An 18,002-nucleotide genomic window follows, 5' to 3' on the forward strand; every position below is an offset into this window, starting at 1 on the left:
CATTTCAGCCTTACTGAGTAAAGCAAAAAGTCAACAAACAAAAAATGTAAATAGTGACCACCACATGTCTACCTGAGATTACGTGCATTGTATAGATTTATATTCTTTTTAGCAGTCTTATCATTTGACACAATTTGTAAGATACTACTTTTTAGGATTGTACAGGTCCAAGTCCAGAGCATATCTGCTGGCAGGGCATAGTTATTTTTTAAAAAATCAAATTTACAATGCTGATTTAATGGAATAGCCTTGAGTACAATTTAGTAGACAAACAGGATTTTTAAAAAGTCTACATTCAATGAATGTTGGGCTGAGTGCAAGTTGTGCTATATCTTTCCTTACATTAATTCAAAAAAGTAATCACGCTCTCTCTTTTGTTCTGATCAGGGCTTTTTTTTTTTTGGAGCAGGAACACACAGGAACGCAGTTCCGGCTGGCTTGATATCAGGGGTGTGGCCTAATATGCAAATGAGTTCAGCCTGTGAAGCCATGGTGATGTCAGGGGGTGTGGCCTAATATGCAAATGAGTTCATGCTGGGCTTTTTCTACAAAAAAAAGCCCTGGTTCTAATAAATTCCATATTGCTCAGTCCTGCATATTTTACCCAGTTTTATTTGGCTACCATAAAACTTGTATTCCATATATGGAAATAAAGGGCTAACCTGATAAATCTTAGTCAATCTATTAGAATTCAAACAATTAATTAAATCTGTACATATTTCTGCATGAATCACACTTTACAGAAAGCACGATAGGCAAGGGAACAGTAAAACAAGGCCACCCATACACAAAATAGCATTTCAGTATAGTTGTGAACTCTTCAACAATTTAGGAAAGTATTAAGTTTGTAAATAGCTCTATATATTTTTTTCCTTTGTGCAAACAGAAGTTCCCCATGTTTTTTAAAAATTCTATGTTTGCTGAGGAATAAGTATTGCAGAATAATGTAACGGTCATGTAGATCCAGGTGGGCAGCTGTGTTGGTCTGAAGCTTTGGCTATGAATAGATTATTTATACAGAGTGTAAGATGCATGTATAGCAAAACCAAGGACCTCGGACAGGCACCTTCACCAGGATACTTAAATCATTTTAATCCTCTGTTTCCTCATAGACTATGTGAGTAAATTAAACCTCTCTTTTTTTGTTTTTGTACAGGAATTCTGCACAGGAAACCATACCCAGCTTCTCACTGATTACAGTACAACTCATATCTTTGCATTGCTCAGCCTTGGCTTTACAATAGCCAGTAAGTTGAACACACTGCACAGGGACTATAAAACAATGGCACCATACATGATTATATAGTTTTCAAATTTTGAATAACTAGTGGAATTGCAAACTGATATAGCATTTTTTTTTAATTACAAGAGTGTGAAATTGAAAAACTGCAATCATGATGCAGCTAATAGCCTTAAATGAACTGCATATTCTCCATCAGAAATTATGGGGGACCTTGTGGTTTCCTAGAACTGCCACAGAAACATTCCCACAGCATCTTAGACTATTTTCACCTTGAATGATCCAAGAACCAGTTCATACATTTAAGTTTTTAAAATGCTTTATTTTCCTTCATACATAAACCCCAATAAAACCCTAATTCAAAGAGTAAGCTCCATTTTCACTCCCATCTTGCTCTGGTATGGGGTCAGCATTGGGTAGACCTCTTCTTTCAGGAATCTTGTCACCTGTCACACAGGAGAGGTGGGGAAAACATTAGAATAATATTTTGGCTTTGGGATCCATTCAGCTTCTGCAAAACAGAGGCATTCAGTTAATGTTTCCAAGTAAGCAGTAGGAGCTGAAGGAGGAACAGCCAAGGATTAAATTAGCCTGAAAAGTTTTAGAACAGCACAGCAGCCTCATGAGAACAAAAGATTTCTCTTTCTTCCTCACCTGCTGGGAAGCACGTCCGGTAAAGGATGTGGGTTCTAGGAGGATTTCCAGCTGATCATGGATGGGGCTAAAGTAAGGATCAGCACGGATACGAGCAATGAGATCATTATCACCCCCTTCTTGTTTTACAACAGCAGCTGCTTGCTGGGACAGAACCCGGATCTTCTCATGACAATCCTAAACAAAAAAAGAGAATTGGATATCTTGTTACTAATAAACTAGGAGAGATGCTAAACCTGCAGGCTGAAGAGCATACAGTGGCCACAGAGTCTCATAAAAAGGGCACTGGTATTTAAACTATGCATGACAGAACCATTGCAGAGGACAGATGCTCTCTTCTCTATGAGAGGTAGCAACTCCCTGATCCCCCCCCCCGAAGTTCTTTTGATATATAATGTAATATTTTGAACCCCTAATCTGTGCAGGGACTTGACCTGGATAGCTCAGGCTAGCTCAGTCTCATTGGATCTTGGAAGCTGAGTAGGGTTGGCCCTGATTAGTATCTGTTTAGCAGGCTGTCAGAGAAGTCCACGGTTGTGCAACAGACGCAGGCAATGGTAAACCATCTCTTAATTTCTCTTGCCTTGAAAACCTCATGGGGTCATCATTAAGTCAGCTGTAGAGGGGGTGGGGCGGGGCATCGTGGTAGATGGCAGACGCCTGAAAGAGCTGCTCCTTCCACAATCCATATAAATCACCCCTCCTCCAGTCCCTGGACCACTCGCCGCCACCAAGAGATGGTCAAACGAAACCTGGGTAAGTCCATTACGAAAAAGAATTCCCAGGACTTGGTCCAATATCTCCAATCATGGGAAAAACATTGTACCTCTCCCAGGGCCCAAGAAGCCTCAGAGAAAATGGCGGGTGAAAATCCCTCTCCGTGTGAGGAGAACGACGCCCTTTCCAGCAAAACCTTTTCTGACGCCATCTCTAAGCTTGAAAATACTCTTTTGACCTGCATCACTCAAGCTACATCTCCTATTCAAGAGGAACTTAAAAAACTAAACAATACTATCTCTGAAGTGGCACAGACAGCGGACCAAGCTTACGAAATAGCCACTCAAGCTCAAAATGACGTTAAGGCCTTATCTAGAGAAGAATCATGGGCCAAAGAAAAAATTATGTCTCTGGAAAACAAAGTGCGGGAATGCAACCTCAAATTTAGCGGAATTGCAGAAAAAGCGGAAGAAAACCAGGATGCACGTACCTTTCCTGATGAATTGGTTGGCTTCTAGTCTCAACCTAGAAAATGGCGTTGCCCCAATCATTGAAACTGCATTTCACCTGGGGCCTCCTACACAACGCTCAACAGAATTACCCCGAGACATCATTGCCACTTTCCCCGATGCCCGCACCAGGGAAAGCATTTTAGCCAAAGCTCGCTCTGAAAATGGACTGCTATTCAACAACAAGAGGATCCCTGTTCTTTTGGATCTGTCTCCAGAGACGCTACAACATCGCAAAGAACTGTGCCTGATCGTCTCCTGCCTGATAGAAAACAAAATCCACTTCAGATGGTCTACTCCAGTCCAACTTCTCGTGGTGCACCAGGGCCAACGCTTGACTGCCTCCGACCCTGCTTCTGGGCGGGAGCTTCTTGCCGCTCTCCGCCTTGAACTGCCTGCGTCGTCCTTCTCCGAACGGACGGACTCTTCTGCCGGGGCCGGGCTAGAATGATCGTCTTCAAGCCATCGAAGGAAGCGTTAAGCTCTTTGTTCACTAATCTCTCTATTCAAAAGTGGATCCCCTGTAGTCATCATACTGTGTTATATTGCCACCCGCAGGCTCTCTGTGAGCATTGCATTCTACTTATTCAGTTCTAGGACCTTATCACATATCTGTTCTCCTGACATGACTCATTGGAACATGCCAATGCTACACATAAGGCTACCCCATGTAAGACTGTATAGTATCCAAGCAATTCATTTGGCGATCCCCTGTACTAATATCACTAATCCCGCATCGCAACTATTTGATATATTTTTCTGCACTGCAATCGTCACAACAATGAGGAGGGAGTGGGTGCCTCTGTTTTAGCCTTGACATTTCTTAAAATGGCTATATGTCTTTATTGCATTGTACAATGCTTCTCCACTCATCCCATTCCTTTACATTCGGTGTTATAGCAGGTGACATTCAGCTAATTTCTTTAAACTGTCGTGGTCTCAACAACATTATAAAAAAAAAGAAAACTCAATCGGCTCTCCTCAAACTCTCACCAGACATTCTTTTTCTACAAGAGACTCATTTGAAGAATAAGGGTCATCCAGTTTTCCAGACCAAACGCTTCCCCCTTCAGTTCCAAGCAGCAGGAACATCCAAATCCCGTGGGGTAGCTATTCTCATCTCCAGTAAGGTACGCTTCTCACCAATAGCTCAAGAAGTAGACCAAATGGGGTGCTACATATTCAGTAAAAGCCTTCTAGAAGGCTGTTTGTATACTTTTGCATGCCTATACGCCCCAAATAACAATCAGTTCACATTCATGCAGGATATTCTTGCTAAACTGTCTTTATTCCAAGAGGGACATGTAGTAATAGGTGGGGACCTTAACTGTATAATGAACAACTCTTGGGACAGATCACACCCCCCAGTGAAACCACCCAAGGAGACATGCACTCCCCTTCATTCTTTAATAAATCATCACTTGTGCGACATTTGGCGACTTCAACATGATGGAGTAAAAGACTATACTTATTTTTCATCACATCACAACATTTTCACCTGTATAGACTATGTCCTGACTTCAAATTCATTGCTCCCTCAGCTCAGTTATTCAGACATCGGTCTTAGAACTTTATCTGACCATGCTTGGTTAGAATGTTGCATAAACATAAACGAACCTCACACACTGTCTTGGTCTTTCAATAAGGCACTTTTATTAGACTCTAAAGCGTGTGATGAGATTGAGACGGAAATTAAAAACTTTTTTGAACTAAACTCGGACTGTGGGGTTTCAAAACCAGTAATCTGGGACGCGTTCATGGCAGACCTCCATGGCAAATGCATTTCACTAAGTGCGGCCTACAACAAAAGACAAGAAGCTAGATTAACCTTGCAAAAATCTATCCAAGAGTTAGAATCTTTACATAAACTCACTTGTGCCAAAAAGGTTTATAAAAAATTATTACTCAAACGCAAAAAATTGGAGCTATTAGAATCCAATACTATTAAGAAAAATATTGGTTCAATCACCACAGATCCTTAAAGATCCTCTCATGAAAACTCAGAACTGAATTAGCAGATCGTCAAATTCACCTAATTAGAGATGCAACAGGGAAAACTCACTCTTCCCCTCCCAAAATCAGATATTTTCCCAAAATATCTTTATTTATTTCGAGCCCTTCCTATTAACATTCCAGCAACTTTATTTAAGAAGTGGCAGGCCCTACTGACAAACTTTATATGGGGTGATAAACCTCCTAGAACCCGCTTTGCTACAATCAGAAGGCCCAAAAATAAAGGAGGATTAGCTTTCCCTGATCTGTATCTTTACTATAAAGCCTCTGTAATATCTTCCATGGTCAACGTACTATACATAAGACCGTGCCCAGCATGGGTTTACATAGAGGAGACTCCAATATCCCCCTACAAATAACATGAATTTTTATGGCTAAAGAAAAAAGATCGCCCTTCTTGGACTATAATCAACACTTTTAGTCAGGCTTTAATCACTATTTGGGACCCGGTCCGGAAGGCTCTGGCCCCTGACTTATCTATTCTTTCCTCATTTCTAAAACAGCCCTGGTTCCCTCCAGCTCTCCAGTTTCCCTCATTCTGCTCATGGGAATCTGCTTCAACGGTCTTTCTCTTTCAACTCTTCAGCAATAACAGAATTAAAACAAAGGCTCAGTTGGAGGAATCCGCAACTATTAAGATCCCCTGGTTTGAATACTTACAAATCTGCCACTTCCTTAACAGCTCTTTCTCAAAAATGGCTACTGCTATGCCCAAAACGGATTTTGAATATTTGATTTCTCATTCTTCTTTAAATTCCAAGGGCCTTATTTCTAAAATCTATCGTATTCTACTACAGCAGGTCTGTAACTGTCTACCATCCTACTGTGAAAAATGGCACAAAGAATGCAAACTCACACTTACTAACAAGCCATATGGGAATCAGAAGTCTGCAAGACCAAATCAATAGCAATTTTTCAACAGAACTACAAAATTATGTCAAGATGGTACCGCACTCCCTCTCACTTCGCCAGCATCGATACTAGTTATTCCCCACTTTGTTGGCGAAACTGTGGCATGAAAGCTTCATCACTACACTGTTGGTGGGACTGCCCGATTGTCAACTCTTTTTGGCAAAAGATTATTACCCAAGTAGAAAACATATCTGGAACTACTATCCCAAGACAAGTAGAGACCATTATTCTAAATGATTGGCATTCTGTAAAGGCTACAAGATCTAAACTATCCCTTATTATCTCGCTTATAACAGCAGCCAAGAATATAATAGCCTTGAACTGGAAATCTAAGCTCACTTTGTCCATAGATAATTGGATCCTTAAAATTTGGGTTTCATCACAATGGAGAAAATCACAGCCGATATTGACATCATAGACCCGATAAAGGCAGCTAATGATTTCTATGCAAAGTGGTATCCAATTCTGGATAAGATAGAGGTTGACACCACTCTTTCTTCTTCACTTAACCAACGGGTTATCCACAAGAGTATTCTTTTTTCGTGATCACTCTATAGCTGTACAACTTTATTTTATATAACAGTATGTACGTGTAATGAAAATTAAGGCATTACTGTATCAATGTTATTCTCTGTATACAAACATTATATTTAAATAAATAAAAACTGTTTTGGGAAAAGTCAGCTGTAACTTGATGGCTAAAAAAATATGTGGAGAGTATTTTAAAGAAAACTAATCATTAGGCTTAGCAATTATTAGCTCTAAGACAGGGGTGTCAAACATGCAACCCAGAGGCCGAATCAGGCCCCTGGAGGGCTCTTAGCAGGCCCCCGAGCAACTAGTTGTCATCTGCTTCCTTTGCCCTCTCTCTTGTTTCCTTTTGCATCACAGCTTATTTTATTTATTTATTTATTTATTTCAATTTTTATCCCGCCCTACCCCACCGAAGCGGGCTCAGGGCGGCTTTGCGAGGCTTGCTCAATCGTACAGGAGCTACAGAGCAAAACCTTTATTTTCTCTATTGGCTGAGGCTTCTCCCTTGGGGAGGAGGGGGGAAGGATAGCTTTCTTTGCCAGGCTTGCTCAGTTGCAGAGCAGAGCTACTGAGACAAGCCTCTCTTCCTTCTATTGGCTGAGGCTCCACTCCCTCCTGGTCCCCTGGGGAAGGAAGGAAAGAGCCAGAGCTTCCTTTGCCCAGTTCCCTGGATTGCACGGGAGAGATACAAAGAAAGCACTTTTAAGACCAATGAGTGCTAATGTTTTAAGCATGTTTTAAATTTTTAAAAAATCTTTAATTGGTGTTTTTCTGTGTCCTTTATAAAGTTTATATCTCTGCTGCCTGGCATTGGATTTTATGACACACATGGCCTGGCCCAACAAGGTCTCATTTATGTCAGATTTGGCCGTCATGACAAATGAGTTTGATATCCCTGCTCTAAGGTATAACAAATCCAAAGTATAAATAAATAAATAAATAAAGATGAAATGCAAAGAACAAATCCACAAAAATTAGTTGAAACAGAATATTTTAGGGACAAGCCCTTCCTTTTGAAATATCTCTTGCCATGAACAACAGTCACAAGGATGCTCAGTTGCCAGGAGCAGGAGAAAAGGAGGAATAGAAACGTCTAAAAGCAGTATTAACTAGATAGTCTGAAGTCTCTCAGTAGTATGACTGTAGCCATACTATGTCATCAGAACAGATGGTCCATAGTAAGTTTAATATTACCTAGTTAGAAACCCATGAGTATGGGGATTTTCTAGTCTGTGCCTCCCTTTGTCTAAAATTATATGAAACTGAAGGGGGCAAGATGGCAGAGGTCTATTGAATTATGTATGGTGTAAAGAAAGTACAGACAGAGCTTTTCCTCCCTTTCCAATAATACTAAAGTTTGGGATTATTCAGTGAAATTGACTGACAGATTCAGGACAGACAAAAGTAGTCAATGCATAGTCAAGGGAACAAATTAATGGACTATAGATCAACAGTTGTTAGCCATCAGAGTAAATAAAAAGCCTTCATATTCAAAGGCAGTAAACCATGGTTCATCATTTGCTGGGTTCAAAGGTAGGCAAAAGTGGGAAAGGGTGCTGCATTCAAGCCCTGCTGTTGGTTGCCAGTAGAAAAAGAATGCAGGACTAAATGGTTCTTTAGCATGACCCAACACAGCCTCTTCCTTTGTTCTTCGTCACTCCAGAGAGGACAGGGAATTGCTTTCTATTATCCAGTTTAAGTTTTAAATTTGCTTTCTGTCATCCAGCTTTAGTTTAAAAATACAGGGAAAGCAGCATCTAGCAAAAAGCACAGGAGTGAAAGTAAAGAAACACAAAATGTTTAAAGAATTTTAGCATTGCACTTTGCCTTGTTTTGATAACAACACTATCATTGGCAGTATAACAAATTAGAGCATTCTTGGGTAGATTAACAGAACAATGAGAAACACCTCCTACAGCAAGTGTTTTCTTTGCCTTTACAGCAGGAGAACAAAATAAATGTATGGTAATGTGTCCAATAAACTGGTTTCATACTCTTGTTGGAATCCCTCTGTTCTTAAGTACCTCAAGGAGCCTAACATCCAACATACCTGGCGATTGCCTCCAGCTTTCACCATAGCCATGATAATATTTTCAGTAGACATGAAAGGCAACTCCTGTTGAATACGTTTTGCAATCACCTAAAGCCAAATCAAAATAACAGTTACACACTATTTGGCGACTAGTCTCTATCCTCCTCCTCCTCCTCTCATTCAATGGGGAGGGACGGTGGCTCAGTGGTAGAGCATCTGCTTGGGAAGCAGAAGGTCCCAGGTTCAATCCCTGGCATCTTCAAAAAAGGGTCCAGGCAAATAGGTGTGAAAAGCCTCAGCTTGAGACCCTGGAGAGCCGCTGCCAGTCTGAGAAGACAATACTGACTTTGATGGACCAAAGGTCTTATTCAGTATGGCAGCTTCATATGTTCAATGTTACCCAAATTCTGCTCCATCATGAGGGTAATAGCTCCTGCCTGACCTGATTCAAAAATCAGTTTAGTGAGTATAAACTTGCCTTTAAGCCATGAGGCTGCCCTGCACAAGCACAGTTCCAATGGTGGGGGGTGCACTGGAAGACCAGAAGTTGAAAGCCAATGCAAACACATTCAATTTTACTACTTCTTACCTTGGGGTATACCACAAGACCTTCAGAAATATTCTGCAAGGTACTAAGTATTATATCAGCGGTGAGGAAGGCCTCAGCTAAGGATACACGCCTGTGCAAAGATGACAACGAGAAGTACTAGGATAAGAAAAAATGTACCATTCACACAAAAGGGGATGTTTTAAACAGCTCAGTAATGATTATTCCTCCCCCATTTATTGCTTGCCATCTTTGCCTCCCCCATAGTGTTTTATAATTATATTTTGCTGGGCTTAGGCTACAGGTATTAGGCTCTTTAGTGGTAGCCTTAGGCATGTATCAAAGATGGCATCTGCAGTGTCAAATGTATTATGCAACTTTAATTGATAAATATATTTGAGTATTCCTGAATTTTAAATGCTCCTTTCTGTAACATGTCAGAATCACTTCCCATATAATGTCTAAAGACAGATCACAAGTCAGCATGTGAAAATAGGTCCTCTCTTATCAAGTCCACTTACTTCCAAATAAGTGTGCTCATTATTTTGGTTGCTGTACAATGTCACACTACCTGTTCCTTACAGTTATTCCACTTAATTTAAACATAACTCTAGAGACTCTGAACACCATGTCCAGTGCTAGAAGTCAGGGATATACCTGTTTGCACTATCATCCAAAGTACGTTCAAACCACTGCACAGAAGCTGTCTGGAGGGGATCCAGGATCAGAGTCATAAGGTGGCGGGCTAAACTGCAACAACGCTCTGAACGCATGGGATTCCGTTTGTAAGCCATGGCACTTGAACCTGAACAACAGGAAAGGGTATGCAAGAGTGACGTAAGGCAATTACAAGTGTTACCACGGTGCACCTTTCTCAAGTTATTCATAACTTTAGAAAATATACTCCTTGCCTGTAATGTTAAACAGGCAATAAGAGTTGTATGCAAAAATGTTTTAAATGGTAAGATTATTGCTGCTATAGAAGTGTTCAGACAAAAACAGACACAAACAGACACACACCAAACTCCTTTTAAATCTTTAATTTAAACTACTTGTAAATTACAGTTTCTGCCAAGTATAACAGTAAGACTTTAAAAAAACTCTTAGCTTTATTTATGGACAACCTTTCGTCAAAAACTAAGACAAATTATTTGGCATGCTGACTCAATTTGGAACAAATTAAGGAAGCTTAACTATGTCAGTTTGAACTGACAAACCATGGTTTGTGACTGTCCACCAAGCCAGAATCAGAAAGAGTTTAAAGCTCACTATGGTGTGATGAGATGCCTGTTTTGACACACCACAGTAACAATGGCCACTCCACTTCCAGATGCTGCTATCCTATGGAGGCAGGAGTGTACTTATGAAGCTGAGTGCAAAGAGCATGGGAAGCAAAAACAGACACACAGCTCTAAACCTGCTGTATGTGAGGGAGCACAATATATGGTTTAGGAAATGAGCCACTGACTTAACATACCTTACAGCAACTTTTAAATGGCTAACGCAGCAACAGCTTAAGACATTTACAAGTTCCATTTCATTTCAGTAGTCATTCTAGGGATTCTATTCCTTTGCATAAGGCTTTTACATAAAAATGTGTGATGTAAATGTGTCTGAAATCCAGGGCTTTTGGGTAGCAGGAACTCCTTTGCATATTAGGCCACACCTCCTGATGTAGCCAATCCTCCAAGAGCTTACAGGGAGTACAGGGCCTACTGTAAACTCCAGGATGATTGACTACATCAGGGGCGTGTGGCAAATAGGGTTGCCAAGTCCAATTCAAGAAATATCTAGGGGTTTTGGGGGTGGAGCCAGGAGACATTAGGGGTGGAGCCACGATCAAGGCTGTGACAAGCATAAATGAACTCCAAGGGAGTTCTGGCCATCACATTTAAAGGGACAGCACACCTTTTCAATTCCTTCCTTCCATAGGAAATAATGAAGGATAGGGACACCTTCTTTTGGGGCTCATAGAATTGGACCCCCTGGTCCAATCTTTTTGAAACTTGGGGGGTATTTTGGGGAGAGGCACTACATGCTATACTGAAAACTTGGTACCTCTACCCCAAAAAACAGCCCCCCCAGAGCCCCGGATACCTGCGAATCAATTCTCCATGATATTCTATGGGAATAAATCTCCCTAGGGAATAATAGAGTTCCCAGCAGACATTTCCCTCCCCTCCCCCTGCTTTCGGACGACCCTGAAGCGGGGGGAGGGCCTCCAAACCGGGGACTCCCCTGCCCCCACCTGGGGATTGGCAACACTAGTGGCAAAGGAGTTCCTGCTACAAAAAAGCCCTACTGAAATATGAGAATTGCCAATTTTTGTCACCTCTAAAGATTTTCAGTCAAAGAGAGATGGACTTAAACATGGCTAACATCTGAAGGAAAGGGCTAGAAGATTAAGACGTCATTAAAATAAAAAGAAAAACACAGTAAAATCCTGTTTCCATACTCATTACATACCAATTTGTTCTTTCTCAAAAGGTTCCTCTATTTCTTTAAGGTTTGCCAGCAGGCGAATATCAGTACAGATCTAGAGGGAAAAAAATGAACAGTCAGAAATAAATGAACATTAATCCATTAAACCCATTAATAATTAGAAACACAAATGTTCTCTTGCATGTAATGATTCCAATTAACTTCAGTGGAAGGAGTCAATAAGCACACACAAAGGAATGCAAGTGTGGACTGGCTACCTCCTTTAAAATGAACAGGGGAAGCCATTCTGTGCAGAACAACTGTAAAAACAGGTTGCTTACCTGTAACTGATGATCTTCGAATGGTCATCTGTGCAGTCACACACATGGGTCTTGCCTTCAGCAATGGATCCTAACCTTGGAGACTCCAAAGCTTGCTTGAGCATTATTTTTGGCGCGCTGGGGAGCAGGCACTGAGTGCGCTTGCCTAGAGCGAGCGGAAGGTGCCCCTCCCACTCAGTTTCTTCCAGCCGCTACTGACATCTGTGCAGGGAAAGCAAAGAGCTAGCAGAGGGAAAGGCTGGGTGGGTGTGTCTGACTGCACAGATAACCACTCGAAGATCATCAGTTACAGGTAAGCAACTTGTTCATCTTCATCGTGGTTTCTGTGCAGTCCCACACATGGGTGATTAACAAGCTAAACACAGGAGGTAGGTGTCAGAACTGGAACGAACTTCAGACGATTCCAATACTAGTTACAAAGTAAGGATCTTTATTGAAGAACTACAGTGCTAGAGCTACGAGATAACAGTAATGCTGAGTCCTGGCATTTGGTTACATTTTATGCCATCAGCAAAGTACAATAAAGCGATCATTCACACGGATTACAGACAAGTGTCTCTTTCCCAGGCTTCGTTATCAGAAGGGAGGATGCTCTCCTGTGGCGAAGGCCAAACGGCCAGGCTTCAAAAGGGCAGCTGTGGATGTTGTGCAGAGGCTATCTGTCACCCTTCAGTGAGCACTAAATATTTGGAATATTTACCAGGCACAGGGTTAATGGCTCAGGCTATGGACTCTGTGTTAGTGTTAGGTTACAGCATGGAGTCAGTTTGGTCAGCAGCAAGCATAGAAAGTTACAAGTTCTGACAGTAGGTGCTGGCAATTGGTAAGCAAACATAATAGTTAGTTCACATATGGGCACTCACTTTGCACTACATTGCACTCACCTGGAGAAGTATTGGTGAAAGATTGAGCGGAGGACTGCCTGGCTGAAGGAGGTATCACGTCTAGCATGAATGTCCAGGGCATAATGAGTGAAGAACGCAGCGGCACAAATGTCCTCCAAGGATACTCCTTGCAGAAATGCCGAAGAAGTCGAGACGGCTCTAATAGAATGTGCTCTGAGTCTGAAAGGTAATGGCTGCTTAGCAGTCTCATAACACAACCGAATCGCACTAGACACCCATTTGGAAAATCTTTGGGTGGATATCTTGGAGCCTTTATGAGGCTTGCCATAGGCTACAAATAAATCAGTGTCCTTTCAGAAAGGTTGTGTATGTGCAAGATAGAAGATTAAGGCTCTCTTCATGTCAAGAGTATGCAGTATCCTTTGACCTGAGTCCTTGGGTTCTGGGAAGAAGGCTGGTAAGGAAGTAGCACTTGAAAGGTGGAAAGGGGAGACGACTTTCGGGAGAAAGGCAGGGTCTGTCTGAAGAACCACCTTGGAACTATGGAAGATGGTATAAGGTGGATCAGAGCGGAAGGCGCATAGATCACTTGCTTGTTTACCTGAGGTAATGGCAACCAATAGGGCAGTTTTCCAAGAAAGTAAACTTAAGTCAATGACGCTAAGGGCTCAAAGGGAGTTTTAACAAGCTGGGCTAGGACTAGAGATAAACTCTAAGCTGGAACGATGGGTTTAACTGAGGGATGCAGACGCAGAAGTCCCTTGAGGAAAGCTTTAGATAAACGGGGGGAAAACAGTAACAGGAACATGGAACGATGAGATGGAGGACAAATGAACCTTTAATGATGAGTAACTAAGTCCTGAAGCGCTGTCCGGATTAATGTCATGAGATTGTACATAAGTGGAGAAGCGCTTCCATTTGAGAAGGTAGGAATGTCTAGTGGAAGGTTTCCTAGTGTTGAGGATTACATGTTGCACTTCTGGGGGCAGTGTTATGGCCAGATCCTCCACGCTGTGAGGCGTAGAATCTGAGGATTGTGGTGCCAGACTTGGCCTTGATGTTGAGTGAGGAGGTCGGGTACCATAGGGAGGTGGCGGGATAGCTGAAGAAGCCTCATGAACCACAGTTATCTCGGCCACCAGTGAGTGATGAGAATGCAGTCTGTCTGATCTCGGACAATCTTGAGGATCGAGCATGTGATGAGTGGAAATGGAGAGAACAGGTAATGGAGACCTCCCGTCCAAGCGTGGAGAAATGCATCGTTGCTCCTCCTCACGTAGAAGCGACGACATTTGGTGTTGAGTCGTGTGGCAAAGACATCTACACTGGGACTCCCGAAGCAACAGAAGATGCAGTGAAGATATGCAGGATTGAGTGACCATTCGTGGTCATCCAGTCGAAACCGGCTGAGAGAGTCTGCTAGAGATTTCTCCACTCCAGGTGATGTAAATGTTGTGCTTGATGCACCATTTCCATAGGGCAATGGAGAGATGGCAAAGTCGAAGAGATCTCGTCCCCCCTTGTCTGTTTATATAGAAGATGGTTGCCATGTTGTCTGATGTGATTTGAACATGATGACCCGTTACAGAAGGAAGGAAGGAAGGATTGAAGGGACCTGTGGACCGCTATTAGCTCCAAGCAGTTGATGTGGAATTTTCTCTCTGCAGAAGACCACAGACCCCTGACAGTCTTGTCCTCCAAGTGGGCTCCCCATGCCCACTTCGAGGCATCCATGGTGACATTTGCAGTAGGGGAAGGCAGGGTGAAGGGCATCCCCTGAAGCAAGTTGGGCTGAAGGGTCCACCAGTGAAGAAAGAGGAGGACCTCCTTGGGTGCAGTGAGAATCATGGTTTGGGGCTGCGTGTGAGGATGGAAGGCGTGGACAAACCAAAGCTGCTGAGGCCTCATCTGAAGCCTGGCGAATTTCATGACGGATGTAGTTGCTGCCATGTATCCCAGAAGACGCTGAAACATGACAGCAGGTTGAGTTGGAGATTGAAGAATAGCAGTGGCAGTCGCTATGAGTTGTAGACTGCGTGGAAGAGGAAGGAAAACCATATGAAGATGTGTGCAGAAGCGGATACCTATGAACTGTAAGTCCTGGGTAGGGATGAGTTGTGACTTGGCAAGGTTCACACACAGACCTAAGGATGCTAGAAGCGACAGTGTGAGTTGAATTTTCCTTTCAAGCTGTTGAGGTGACTGAGCAGTCGGGAGGCAGTTGTTCAGGTACGGGAAGATGGTGATATCTTGAAGACGAAGAGCAGCAGTCACCAGTGCTATACACTGTGAAAATGTGAGGGGCCATGGACAGTCCAAATGGGAGGGCCCGATATTGGAAGTGGTGGTGACCCATGGCGAATCTCAGGTATTTCCGGGGTTGAGGCCTTATCGATATGTGGAAGTAGGCATCCTGAAGGTCCAGAGAAGTCATCCAGGTGTTCTGCGGGATTAATGGCAGGATTGACTGAACGAAGATCATTCTGAATTTTTTGTAAATCTGTCCGTTGAGTTTCCTGAGATCTAGAATTGGACGTCTGCCTCAGTCTCATTTTGGAACTAGAAAGTATTTGGAGTAGAACCCCGTCTTCCGAAGGTGGAGGGGAATGGGTTCTATAGCCCTTTTGTGAAGGAGATTTAGGATTTCTTCGTGAAGAAATGGAGACGGCGGAGTTAAAATAAAACGGTGATGGGGAGGGGGTGAAATGAACTCTATGGAGTAGCCTATTCAAATTATAGTAAGTACCCAGGTGTCTGTGGTGATCATCTGCCAAGTTTTGAGGAACGGGGAAAGCCTTGTGTGGCCTGGAGAGAGTAGGAGGGGAAAGTCAAAGAGACTGTTTGGAGGGTGGCATAGTCTTCTTGCTTGGCAGCGGGTGTGACTTTTGCTGGTAGGGCTGGTAAGGCTGCTTGGCTTGGGGTCCCCTCTGACGCCAATATTCTGATTGCTTAGGGGAACGTTGACATTTCAAATAAGGCTGTTTCCTGGGTTGGGAGCGGTTGAAAGTTTGAGACTGCTGTAGTTGCATGATATCTAGGCGTTTAGTGTGCTTACGGTCATCGTCTACAGATGTAAGGACCTCGTCTGTGGATGCGTGGAACAACCCCTGACCATCAAACGGTAGATCCTCAATCTTTTGTTTGATGTCAGTCTGGAGGTTGGTTGAGCGAAGCTATGCATGGCACCGAAGCGCTACTGATGACGCAAAGACCCTGGAGGAACAGGACACTGCATGCCGAACAGTATTGATCTGTTGTTTACCGACTCTGGAGAGTTCTGAGACCAATTGATGAGCCAGCTTTTGAGAAAAGCTGTCTGGTAAAGTTGGGATTAGGGGTGCGAACTGATTGGCAAGGTTGAAAACATAAGCCGAAAGGTAAGCCAAATAATTGTTAATCTTAGAGTTGGTGGTAGCCAGGCCATAGATCTTCCATGTTAGGGTGTCAAGTTTATGCCCTTCCCAGTCGGGTGGAGCAGGGTGTTGTGAGGGTTTCGCTTTCGAAGCCAAGTGAACAATAATAGAATTGGGAGCAGGGTGAGAGGAGAGAAACTTCGAATCTGGGGCATGGACTCGATAAAGAGAGTCAAACCTCTTAGAAGTAGATGTGATGGAAGCTGGCTTGTCCCAGGCTTCCTTAAGTCCCTCGAGATGTATAGGGAGCATTGGCAGTAAAGATCCAACAGGCAGGTCGGATTGCACTAAGTTATGCACCACATCAGTGACCGCATCAGGGTGTCAGAAGGTAAAGTGACATTGAGAGCCTCCGCCATGGTGGAAATTAAGTTGAGATAGGCCACAGAGCCATCGGATGGAGAAAGGCAATCAGGGTGAGGCGTGTCGGAGCTGGGGGAGGCTGGTTGATCGGAGCCGGAGGACCTAGAACTCACCGATTCAGAGTCGTCTGGAGGTAGCAGAGGCTGGTTCGAAGTTAAAGAAGACGGCCTTTTGTTGGAGTCTGTCGGATGCGTTATAGGAGCCGAAGACATAGTTACGACCGGTGAGCGAGGGGCTCAGATCGGAGCCAAGGAAGTCATCGCGATCGGTGAACGAGGAGCTCGGATTGGAGACCTAGAAGCTGGAGCCAAGGTGGAAGTCGAGGCCAAGGCTTGGAGTAGAGGAACATAAGCTGTGAAGTATGTCGACTCCGAGAGTGCCTGTACTCAGCGTAATCACGGTACCGAGAGCGCTGAAGTCTCTCATGTGAGGAAGATCTAGAGAAGAACCTGTAAGCCCTTCGGTACCAAGACGAAGACGATCTTGAGGCCGAGGAGCAGTAGCGGTAGTGGTAGTCATGGCAGAGATCCGCAGGGATGGGTGAGCGAGAGCGGTGGTGAGAAAATTCCCTGTCGAGAGGTGCCCTTAGTCCCGAGTTGATAGTTGAGTCGACGATTCTAGATAAAGCTGGGTTGAGACTTGGGTGGAGGACTCACGAAGTTCTCTATACAGGGGAGAAACCCCGACATCTCGATATGTGCTCAGCTCCCTACACAGGGGAGAAACCCCAATGTCCCGGAATGCGTTCAGATCCAAAAGATTTCTGAGGTCCGGTTCCAGGATATTCAAAGGCAAAGAGACATGGAGATCTGGATGGGGTCGGAATCACATCTGTGGATCGAGTGAGTTGGGGCATCTCAGTGATGACGTCAGTGGGTGCCATGAGTTCTGCAGCCAAAAGTGTTGGGATCATGCGCTGCGTCGAAGTCGAAGCCGTCCGAGTGGAAATTGAAGTTGAGGCCATCGAAGCTGAAGGTGCCGATTTAGTAGAAGGCTTGCTGGTTTTGGCTGTGTATTCCCGATGTTTCTTGGTTCCAAGAGACGGCTTGACTTCTTAGACTTGTGAGTGGACTCGGAGTGGTGGGAAGCAGATTTGTTGGACTTATGCTTTCTTAGCGATGCTACAGCGGCCAATGCAGCTGAATCTCCCTCTTGAGGTGGGGGAGGCAGCAAATTGCTGAAAGTGGGCATAGCCCGGAGAGACATTTCAAGCAGAAAGCTCTGAAGTCTGGCGGCCCTGTTCTTTCACGCCTGCTTGCCAAAACTAGCATAGTGGGTGCAAGAGTTGACCCTGTGGGCTTCCACAAGGCAAAAAAGACAGTGGGAATGACTGTCAGTGGACGGAATTTTAGCTCTGCATCTGCAGCACTTTTTAAAAGCAGTTTTCCCTTCCATACGTTCCGGACAGGGGGAGGGGGGGAGGGGAAATGAAAGAAAAGTGCAGAATAAGGCTCCTTTTTT

At 43.6% G+C, this 18,002-nt stretch overlaps 1 protein-coding gene across 1 annotated transcript in view; it reads right to left on the reverse strand.

Annotated features, from left to right (window-relative positions):
* Positions 1–1,541: 1,541 nt before the first annotated feature.
* Positions 1,542–18,002, reverse strand: part of ADSL (adenylosuccinate lyase) — a 36,541-nt gene continuing 20,080 nt past the window's right edge. Inside the window, exons 8-13 of the mRNA XM_060245416.1 lie at positions 11,625–11,694; positions 9,816–9,963; positions 9,201–9,291; positions 8,630–8,719; positions 1,895–2,071; positions 1,542–1,686 (exon numbers count right to left, since the gene is read on the reverse strand). Coding sequence (XP_060101399.1) covers positions 1,600–1,686; positions 1,895–2,071; positions 8,630–8,719; positions 9,201–9,291; positions 9,816–9,963; positions 11,625–11,694 — 663 coding nt within the window. The 3' untranslated portion in view covers positions 1,542–1,599. The remainder of the gene's footprint in view (positions 1,687–1,894; positions 2,072–8,629; positions 8,720–9,200; positions 9,292–9,815; positions 9,964–11,624; positions 11,695–18,002) is intronic.

Source organism: Heteronotia binoei, chromosome 8 (assembly GCF_032191835.1).
Source record: "Heteronotia binoei isolate CCM8104 ecotype False Entrance Well chromosome 8, APGP_CSIRO_Hbin_v1, whole genome shotgun sequence".
NCBI lineage: Eukaryota > Metazoa > Chordata > Lepidosauria > Squamata > Gekkonidae > Heteronotia > Heteronotia binoei.